Here is an 11,334-nt window from a genome sequence, read left to right as displayed (position 1 = left end):
ACCGTGGCCTTTTTCCTGTGGACAACCCGTACCGGGACATCTATCCACACCGCCCTCCACAAGCTAGCATTAATGCATCCAATGGAGAATCCATGGATGGAGAGCCTTAAAAGTACACAACTGTAGGATGATAGGATGAGGACTTGACGCAGATTGGCTGGGGCATGGCTACATGATGAGACATTCAGTGGATGCAGGTGCAGTTTAGTATTGCTGCAGTAAAAAACTGCATGTGAAATGATGCTTTGCCAGGTTGTTTTCTACAACAGTAAAAACCTCCAAAGGTTCTTTCTGTGTCTCTCCCTCGGCAGGACAGAGTGAAGCCGTCTCCACAAATTTTTAAGAAATGGGAGAGAAAGCGGAAACAGAAAACAAAATAGAGTTCAAGCCACATCGCAGACGAGGTCCAGAAAGTATGGAAGCACGTGTTGATATTTTTTTAGTGCTTTTTGCTTTGACAGGAAAGGATTATATTCACATTACCAAGCCATTTATCCATTCATCAACTCATGATAATGTTAAAGTTTCACCTGTAGGGTTTGTATTGCTTATATCTAATAACATGCTCTAAATATTTCTATTTTAAATATGACGTCATCATGATTTCTAGATTTATGATATTTTAAAAGCCTAAATTTTTGGCACCTCTCGCACTTGGTGCCCTATGCACATTGTGTGATATGTGTGGGTGGATCATTGGCGCTGTGTAAGGTAATATTGCCAAAGTGGAACAGGTTTGCTGAGGCCAGGCCACGTACTGAGAAGAAATATATTTTACAGACGGAAACGGCAACAGTAATAAACTTGTGGAAATCAAACTTCTCACTTCTTAATATGTTTAAAGATCTTTTATTTCATATCTTTATTTTTTTTTATTTAATGAGTCTTAATGACACTGAATTTCACTCATTTGATTTAGAACTGCTTTTGTTCTGGAGTTCTTTTTAATTTCGGCCTGATTAAACAATTCAAACTATATAAAATATCGCCCATTTTTGTGTTTTAATGACATTAGGGGAGTTCCAGCACTTACTTTTTTACACATAAAGCACTGTGTTTTGGTGATTTAAGCAAGTTATCAGCTTCCATTGAAACTAACCAGACTTCAGCAACTGGGTTTTCCACCTGGCGTGTACAAACTTCTTCAAACCTCGTATAAACGCAGTACACGCAAATTAGTCAAGTCGGGGTTTTTCAGTGTTCCATGCTGAGCCTATTAATATATAATTTTTTGTAACAGAGTTGACAACAAGGTTATTTTATTTGGTTTAAGAGAGAGCTTTTTAATATTTGACTAGAACATAAGCACAAACGTCTTAAGTGAGAGTGAGTGTGGTTATGCATGTGTGCAGCTCTGTCCTCAGTGCCTGAAAGCCCTTTTATGGGGTTTGATGGTTAAAAGTTACCACTCTCTGGGTTACCATGACAGCAGCAAAAAGCTTTCAAAGGCTAACTACACAGGAATCATTTCAGTCATCTCTCCTCTACTAATGGGACAGACCCGCAGCCTTTTCTAAGGAACAGGACAAGTCTCGTCTCTTTCTTCCACATCTTCTCAGTTTTGACCATTTCAGATGTCTGCCTCCTTTTCCCCTTCACCACTGTCTGGAGTCTGCCTCAATTTCTCTTCCTCATAACTGGAGCCATTTTATCCATCAGACCAATTCTTTATGTCTTCAGACATCATCATGTCTAAATTTGGGCTGGTGGCAAAAGTCTAATTTTCCAAACTGCTTTCAAGGAGTTTTTTTTTTTTTTACAATACAAAGGTTTGTAAGATTCTGAGAGTCAAAGAAGTAAGGCCATAATACTGTTCAGGACACGTTATTTTCAGAGATGAAGGGGTTCTGCTGAGAAATGTGAGGCTCAGTCCCGGAAAAAAAGATGAAGACCTTGTGAAGATGCTGCTGAAGGTGGTGTCAATAGCTACAGCAAAACAAGTCCTGGGCTGAACACGAGTCAGAGAGGAAGGTGCCAGTACTCCAAATGTAGCATAAAAAAATCCAATCACAGTTTACAAATGTAGTCAGGAACACAGACTCAGGCTCTATCCGAATACGTTCTTTGGGTAAGCACTCTTTAGCCAAAACAGAAGTGCGTCAGCAGTCACCCGATAAGTGCTGTATGAATAGTGCAGTCAGTAAGGAAGGAGGTAGGAAAACTTTAGCATAGGAACCTCGCAATGTCTCTTACTCACCCCAAGGAATTGTAACGAATCCCAAAATCCTTTGCGTACAAGCACAGCCCACCTCACAGAAATCAACAAAAACGTCCAAAGAGAAGAGAGCGCACACTTTGTAGTTAATTTTCGGAAGGCTGTAGGCCCGGATTTGACTCGCATCCTCCATGTGAGTTTAAGGCTGTCCGAAATCAGCTCAGTAGTCCAAAGTGCCTTTCCTACTCACAATACTGTTACTGTTGACCTCATGAAAGGTCAAGGAGCAGGATCTAAATTAGACATTTTTAGATGGAGCACTACATTTTCTGTTTTGCAGCTGGACACTCTGGTGCACTATACAGAGATGGTAACATCAAGAAAGAAGATTATGTGAAAAGATAGAAATCAACCAGGGCCCCGTTTTAGAAAGAATGGCTGATCTACGTTGAGTAGAAAGCTGCTACTCTGAGTAGTTCTACCTCACGCTGTCTTACTCAGTGTTTCAGAACAGGTGATATCAATCAGGTAACTAAACTAAGCGTCGAATCAAGTCTGAGTGAAGCATGAGCACGAACATGAAAGAAGCCCTCATCAATGGAATGCAGATAATGTGATTCACCATGGCAACAGCAGCAAATAAGAAGCCTTGAAGTGCACATTTCCCGCGAATGGAATTAGAAATCCTTAATGAAGGCATAAGGAGAATATTAAACCATATTTAACAAAAATAAACATTGCTGTTGCTGCAAAAAAAAAAAAAAAAGTGAGTTAGTGGCAGAGAATTGCTGAGAAAGTCAATGCATGAGTGATAGGAGAGTTATTTGATGGAGAATTAAAGCTGTATTCTCACATTCAACATCCAAAAAAAGGAGGGGGCATGGATTACATGTCTAGAACGTGACAGCAAATCAGGATGAAGTATGAAAATACAGTTTAATCAGGTATGGTTAAGTTATAAGATTTCTTTATGATTAACTGTACTCAATTGGCTATACTCAACATTAGCAATTAATGATGGGATGCTGTGAGTTATTGAAATAAATGATATGTTCATTCAATTTCTTTCCCAAATTTTGCTTCGCCCATCCTTCTAAAAAAAATTAGTACACACTGATTTGCTTGTAGGTGTATAATTTGTGCCACCCTCACTTCATATTAATCATATAGGCAATATTTATATTTTAAATTGAATTAAAGGTGCCGTTAATCAAGTAAAGAAATGTGCCGTAGCCCTAACTGTGTTGGGGGAAAAAAATATATGAATGGAAACTAAAATATATGAATGGAAAATTGGAGCTGGAAGTCTCAAAATTTGATACATAATGAATTATTGCTTCCATTCCAAGTAGTTATTTTATTAATCTTGTGGGTCTCCAACTAGGGAACACCTTTAAACTCTACAATAACTGAGTGCAGCAGTAACATTCCTGACAGCGTGACATACAGCTGGCTCTGAAAGACTTTCTGCATCACCTACGTTATTAAAAAGCTGCCGTTGGCATAAAAACAAAGAGCAGCACAATTGTTCAGAACTGAGAGTATCCTCCCGTTGTGTTAAAGGAGTGATATGTGGGCAGAGAATATTGAGATAAATTATTGACAGCAGCAAAAAATGGTAACGCTTGAAAATATATCAGTCCAGAAATGATTAGACATTTAATTCTGGTCTGATCAGCCTCTCCCGACAGAGATTTATGTGGAATGTTTGCTCTCCAGCATTAAGGCTCCTCCAGAAAAGAACAGACCTTTTCCAACACTTTCTTGTGCAGCACTCAGCTCAGAAGTAGGAAAAACTCAGAGTTAGTCCAAATAACTCTGCTCGGTAGCAGGGTTGTTGCACGGAGTAATTTGTTGTCATAATTAGACTCAGGGTAAAGGCTTTTGAGCTTTCTAAAAGGGAAAAGTCAGGGTATGCAGGAATTTACCCCAGAAATTACTCTGAATATCCACTAAACCAGCTTTCTGAAACAGAGCCCAGGTGTTTAAAGCTTGAACTCAATGGGTCTTCCAGATGGATATTGTTCCTCAGCATACTGCAAAATTAGAACTAAGTGACTGAACGACAGTAGTGTCAATGTTTTGAAGTGACCATGATAGGGCCAGAACATTAATTTGCTTGGAAATCAGCCAAGAGAGAAAGTAAATATCAGACTGTTGGCAGAAAGCCCCAAAAAGTGTGAGACTGCAGCAGAGTCAGTCGCTAAGTAACCACCCCTCACAGCCGGGTGCCCACTGCTATAAAGCCTAGCTTGTTTTCGTTTCGCTCTGAAATCCTCCGATAGTGGTACGAACATTAGTGCAGCTTTAAGAGGGAATATTAATGTCAAAGTTTAGTGGTGTTTTGTGTAACTTACAATTAACCCATCAAGCTAATGGTCACATGATGTGCCCTGACAAATCATTTCCCGTCGATCCTCCCTCTAGCTTCTAATGTTACCAATTTGAGTCTTAATTATTTTCTGGAGATATAATTGCATTAATATAAATCAAGTATACCCAAAGGTTATTGATTTCTATTTAGTAAATCATTTTTAATTTTATTTCCTCAAATAATATTTATTTATTTAACTTGAAGTTGCATTGTGAATGGGTTGAACACATTTCAAATGTTCTAAATTAGTTAAGCTAATTTTACCTCATTCCATATTCTTTAAGATGAACTTAAGTTCTCTAAGTTAGATCTTCAGTGATCTCTAAGTTCCCTGAATCATTCTTAAGATGATGGTTTTATCTATCTGTCTATCTATTTGTCCTTTGGTGTGTACATATTTACTTAGTTTGTTTAATCATAATTTTGCTTAATAGTTTCAGTTAAGTTTCACTAGCCTTGTTGATTGAATAAATTGTTAATACAGATGTATAGCATTCTATAGTGATGTTCTCTGGATGTTCATTTTATTTCTGTTCATATATTATTGAACTTGAAGAGAAGCTGTCACTCCTTTATTCTATATGTGTGCAGAGTTTGCTGTTAAAAGAATGTCTGTGCTCGAATCCTCCCTTTCAACTATTGTCCTGATATCAGCTGTTTGGGCTGATATTCACTGAACAATAAGTAACAGACTGAGAGATATCTAATAAACATTAAATAACTTAAAAACATACCTAATCGCATACAAAATTCAACCAGTTCTGTGAGGTGGAATTTGCCGAAATTCTAGCAAACTATTTTGTGAAGCTTGTGGAAGGAAACCAAGAAGCTTTGACTGAAGTAATTCTGTTTAAAAGGTAACTCTATGAAATACTAAAGAAATTCATGTGTGAATATTTTAGAATGTTGTTTCACAACATTCTGACATATTGTGAATAGTCATAATTCTGATAATCATATGTGGAACTAAATTCATGGCTAAAACATTTCATAGGAATTGAAGAAAACTGATGTTTTTGATATGTTGAGACATCTAAGAACTTCATGAAACCCTTATCTCTGCAGTGTTGCCTGCTGGAACTTAGTCTGAGACACAATTTAGACTTTCCAAAAAGAGTAAAAAACTAAGCAACTGGACTTGTTTTCCGTAGTTTGTTTTTTACGCTTTTTGGAATGACCATGACCTGGATGACTGAGAATCTTCACCAGCATTTAGACTTTCACTCCACAAACAGAAATATCAAAAATCCTCCTCTTGGTTCTTAATATTTGAACTATAAAGTTCCTTATCCCCCTTCCTTATGCCCCTCTAATAACCTTTGAATGTATGATGGAAATGTGTAATTTGTGATGGAGAACCATATTGTAATATTTCAGCTGTCCTGCCTCTAGGACAAGGTGGTTTGTGTGCTCCCTACATCCTGCCCGTAAAGGATAGGCATTGTTCGTGTCTGGTGAAAAATAAAGTTAATTCGGTTGGACCTCTGGTTACAATACACTCTTATACTGAATTTCCTTTAAACCAGTTCACGGGCGTTCCATCAGTCTTTTAATTAGAGCTTCTGCTTATTTATTGCTTCAGACTATGAAGAGACAGGCAGTCAAACTCAGTTGGAAGACGATTCATGAGTACTACAACAGAAACTTCATCCAAAACATTTCCTGCCTAACACACCTCCTTTCACATGATATCCACCTCTTGGATAATATACTACACTGGCAAGTTGTTCTTCCAAGCCATCACAGCAATATTGACACTAAAAAACAAAAAAAGCTGCTGGTCCTCCTGTAGATCATTAAAATCTCCTTGTCATAGATAAGTAGTAATAATAGTTTTCTACGACCTTCACATCTCATGTGACTGAGAAAAGGTCAAATGTCAAAGTGAAAGTCTTCAGATCCACAAGGCAACAGCTGACATCATCTTTCCTCCAAGCTTTTTGCTTATCAGCCAACCTCCTTAAAGGCCTGTGATTGATGAGTTTGACACGAGCTAAAAGGGAAATTTCCTTTACCGTGTGAATGAATGCTCCACCTTCTACCTTTCCTTGGGGCACCTCTAGTCATTTTGTGGCAGCAGGGCAGACAACAAATGGACTAAAAAGCTCAAGCCCATTTCGTTTAGGGACCACCTCATGAGTTCTGCCTCTCTGTGCATTTACCACGTCTCAGCTCAGCGTGGCAGCTTCCTTCTTGACAAACAGCTCTCTTTTTGGAACTCAGTGAGGTGTTACTTTGCAGCACTCCTTATTAAGCCCATCAGTTAGTGTGATTTTGGACCACAACAGGGTGGCTGTAGCATAAAGGACTCTGAGCTGGCCATGATTTTTGCCCTTAATAATTCCTGGACCATTCTAGCGCAGAGAAGATGTTGACTTTCAATAGCTTTACAAAGGTGCAAACAAAAGACAATTTTGGTTTAAAAGTTTCTTTTAATATTTGCCCTTCTGGAGCAAAAACCCCACAAGTATACTGTGATATTTGTGTTGTTAATCACCATTTCTCCTTGTACCGAAAGAAGCCAAATAAGAATTTTTGTGGAACGACTGAAATCAATATTTATCAGATTATCAGATTTTCTTTTCGATAGAAAGTGCTTCTGGGCAGTTTTTGTTTTCTTCTGTAAATTCTTTGATGAACTATTCATTTCAGATCTCCCTAAAGTGACTCAATAAAACTGAGGTTCGGAGACCAAGATAGTCACTCCAGAACTCCAGGGACCAACGAAGGTCAACTAATACACTCCCTGTGAATTTGAAATTTGGCTTATCTAAATATTATTTTTCTAGGACACAGCGCACACTGGTCCTATATGGTTTATAAGGAAAAGGCACAAGACAGCTGCTTTATTGACTGGTTCTTCTAGTTTCTTTTTTGTAGACCAACCAAGAGCTGCTTCATCTCATCATCTGCTGAGTAAATGCTCATCTTAGAACTGCCTTCCTGGAAGGCTCTCTACAGTACTTTGAAAAAAATAGTCCAACACTTTGACCTTAATTTCACACAATATGAAAAAGGGTCCTTTTACAGAACCTTTTGCTAGGTACTATAAAAACTGTTGTCCTATACTCAGGAGGGTCCATTGGTTCAAAGCTCCACTGCTGGCAGTATTTTATTACACATTAAGCCTTTTTTCTACAAACTTCCACAACAGCGGCTAAAATATCCTTTGGAGGCATGCAGATAACCTTCTGAGGTGTGACTGCACCTTCCACATCCTCATGCCTGTACATTTGACAAACCTGAAAGATCATGTAGCGTGCTCAGCTAAGCCTTTGCCCACCTGCTGCTCAGCGAGCTTCTTGTGGATCTCCTCACTGTGGCACACGTTGTAGACCACTGGCTTGGCCAGCTCCGCCTCGATGCAGGATAGCCAGGTACGCAGGTTGCTCATGTTCTTATCAAGCTGCTGAACTGTGACCAACGTCTCCTTCAGCTTCCTCACCCTGCAGTGAAAACAGACGCCAGACAAAGCTTGTCAGTGGAGATGAGGGATTGAGGCGCTGCTATGTGAAATGTTTGGGAGCTGGAGAAGGTTCTAGAAATAAATAACTAAGACACTGAGCCCCTCTGTTGGGTCTCATGGTTCAGCTCACTAAACTTTCTCTGCACCACAGACTGTGGCAGGTGGACCACAGAGTGAGTGGACCATTACATCTCCGTCACACGTGACAACAGATCCAACTGCATGTTGACCTACATCTGACAGCGAGCTGGCTGCTGTCTCAGAGGTAGCCTGGATTCCAGCTCAGCTCTCCGGTCTGTGACCTACATCACTTTATTCTTCGACACAGACCACAACAATGCAGACAGTGAAGGGCCGTCCCACATTCCTTCTCTGAATATCACTGAATGAATGTAAAGCTGTTTGCTTCAGGGCAGGGACATTATTTACAGAGCTTAAGTCGAAATGAACCCTTAAACATAGCCGAATGTATTCCAATTTGACATTTATTACTTCAATACAAATTCAATTTTCATTATACAGACTTGTAAAAAGGAGGCAGCCACTGTTAAGTTAAACAATAAGTCTTCACCATAACCATTAAGAATAAACCCACGGGGGTTAGAAGAGTCAGAGCTCAGTTTTACTGTCAGATTGTGTGCACATCTCTCTACCTCACATCACGCCTTCTCATATTTCTGCTAGGAAAGCAAAAATTTAGGCATTTGCATCACCAAACAGGATCAGTGTTATTCAAATTTTGCAGATAGTACATTAATGGAACACCAGTATTATGTTTTATATATGTTTTTAGCTTGACAACAAGTGCTATACCCAAGCAAATCAAAAACAACCATAATTTAGTGATCATCAACACTATGAAGAATATCTAACAATACACTCATTTAAAGTACTGTATGTAATATACAAGTAAACAGCTCAGTTTGAAGAAACAAATGTCCTTATCAAGGAGCATGATAATTTGCAAAGGCATCTTTATATAGGAACCTTGAGGATAATGGCATCAAACGTCAAAACATCTCATCCTCTCCTCCAAAACCTCCCCAACAGAGTCCACCTTCCCACCCACCAAAGACACGCATTGTCTGACCAGCCAATCAAGCCTGTTACAACCCTGTACAGTGATGATGTGCCCCACAAAAAACGCCGACAACACAGAATACAGTACTTGCCACAATTGACTGAAATGTGCAGAAACTGACCACAGACACTAAACGAGTTTAGTTTTCTGAGGAGTGTGTCATCCTTTTTATTCACTACATATGTGTGTACAGACCAGTCCAGTTTGTTAACAGGGTGGTCTCCCAGATATCTGTAGGATTCAATCAACCTAAAAGTTCCCTATGTAGTATGTAGTCACTGATTTAATCACTTCAGACTCAGACTTTGACACTAACGACTCATGGCTTCAATTAGCCGATCGACTTAAAAATCACATTGTCATGAATCAGGGACAGATGGACCCAGTATTCAGCCAAAAACAAGTGAGGTACGTGGAATAACCAAGTTTTAATAAACAGAACTGGTTAGTGCAGGAGCAGACAATCTCAATGGTCAAAATGGGAATCCAAAAACCGGTACACAGAGAGGCAGTCCAAAAACAGGCAGAAAAATCGGAAACAGGTCCAGGCTTAGGTCGGTAAACAGGTAAGCTATCAGAACAAGGCAGAAAAATCAGGATCAGGTATCAGGCGGGCTCAGAACTCCAGAGGCTAATTGGGTCAGGTCTACAAGCAAACAGAGTACGGGGAATGCTGGACAAGACTCATCAATAGGCATGGAAAACAATGATCTGGTAGAGTGCAGGAGACAGAGGCAGGTATAAATAGGGGAGTGAGCAGGTGAATTGAGTAGAAACTAATTACAGGAAAACAGGTGGAACTAAGCAGAGGCCGGGAAGTGACTGACAAAACCGAACTGATAGGTTGGTGACTGCTGACAGGGGAGTGACAAACTGATTGGGTAAAAAACAGGGAGGTGAGCTGGCAGGTGAACAGAACTGAACTAAAAGCTTGCAGAACCCTGACTGATAATATAAAATGAAGAACAAAAGCAAACCACAACAAAACTCAAACTATTCCATAAACCAAACTAAGACAGAACCTAAACCTAAGACAGAATTGGTAAAATAGAAAGAAGTACAAAACAAACCAAAACTCCGATCATGACACACATGATGTACATTAAACATAAAGTGTGTTAAAATGGAACCGTTCTTGGCGAGCAAGCCAAACCACTGTCCACCCACACGTCATAGTAAGCTTAGAGATGGTGCTCTAACGTCTGCCATCAGCTGTATCATCACTGGACATGGTATACCAATGCTGCCAAAATGTGCGTGCAATGTTAGGTGATGGGCTAGAGAGCCCCCGTCATGTCTTCCTTGAAGTCATCATAGAAGGGTGTTTACCTTCAATCAATCAATACATAAATTATTTGAACCTACTTTGTGTCCATTGAAAATAGTTTCTACATTCAAATCTTCTACATTCGAACTTTCTAACTTGTAGAAAGGTACATAGTTGTTATAGGTGTGTGTATATATACACACACACGTTATGTGCCTGTACCAAAAAGACCAAAATCCAGTTGATTATGATAAAATAGGGCTATATACTCCAAGCATCCATCCAGATAGTGTTTTGATAGTCCTTTCTGAGCCTAAATAGAACCCCAGCAATGGGTGTGATGAACTGACATAAACAAATGTGGCGCCATCTACTGGTAGTACTGCAGAACTATTAGAAAGCAAGGTGGTCGCCATTGACGCAGCTACCAAATAAGTCCCGACTGAGCTGACTTTGCTGCAATGCCACGCGGTAAACCGACAAACATCTTCTTGTGCCTTTTTACACTTGATCTTTGACTTTTCTTTTTTCCCCCAACTACACTGGGAGTTCTCGTGGAGGTGACGTAACCCCGGTCAAATGATGTTGTAATGGTAAATATACACAGAAAAGGATATATTTACTTTTCTGTGTATAAGAATTAACAAATTGAGTGAAAAAAGCTTAAAAGACAAAAATAAACACTACGCTAGCAGGACAAAAAGTTTTGGGGAACCAGAGTGAGTTACTGACATATACTTTTAAAAATGACGACATGAATATGTATCTTTAAACAGGTTAAAGGAAGCTATCAGACCACCCTCTGTATTTGACAAAATCTCACTCATACATTTCTCAAATTATTGAGTAATTTAGACCCAGTTTATTGGAACTTCCTATAATCCACACAATCTACACAACATTCAATCATGTTCCAGAAGAGAAACATGAAGAATACAATATAAATTGAATATTGAAAAAAAAAAATTCAATTTATTTAGTTGACTAAATG

At 39.2% G+C, this 11,334-nt stretch overlaps 1 protein-coding gene across 2 annotated transcripts in view; it reads right to left on the bottom strand.

Annotated features, from left to right (window-relative positions):
* LOC105935506 (nesprin-2) overlaps nucleotides 1-11,334 on the bottom strand; it is a 131,249-nt gene that overhangs the window by 24,035 nt on the left and 95,880 nt on the right. For both annotated transcript variants that reach the window (XM_036129274.1, XM_036129273.1), the window contains one exon: nucleotides 7,813-7,975. In XM_036129274.1, the coding sequence (XP_035985167.1) occupies nucleotides 7,813-7,975 (163 nt within the window). The remainder of the gene's footprint in view (nucleotides 1-7,812; nucleotides 7,976-11,334) is intronic.

Source organism: Fundulus heteroclitus, unplaced genomic scaffold (assembly GCF_011125445.2).
Source record: "Fundulus heteroclitus isolate FHET01 unplaced genomic scaffold, MU-UCD_Fhet_4.1 scaffold_152, whole genome shotgun sequence".
NCBI lineage: Eukaryota > Metazoa > Chordata > Actinopteri > Cyprinodontiformes > Fundulidae > Fundulus > Fundulus heteroclitus.
This window is presented reverse-complemented; position numbering and strand designations above follow the sequence as displayed.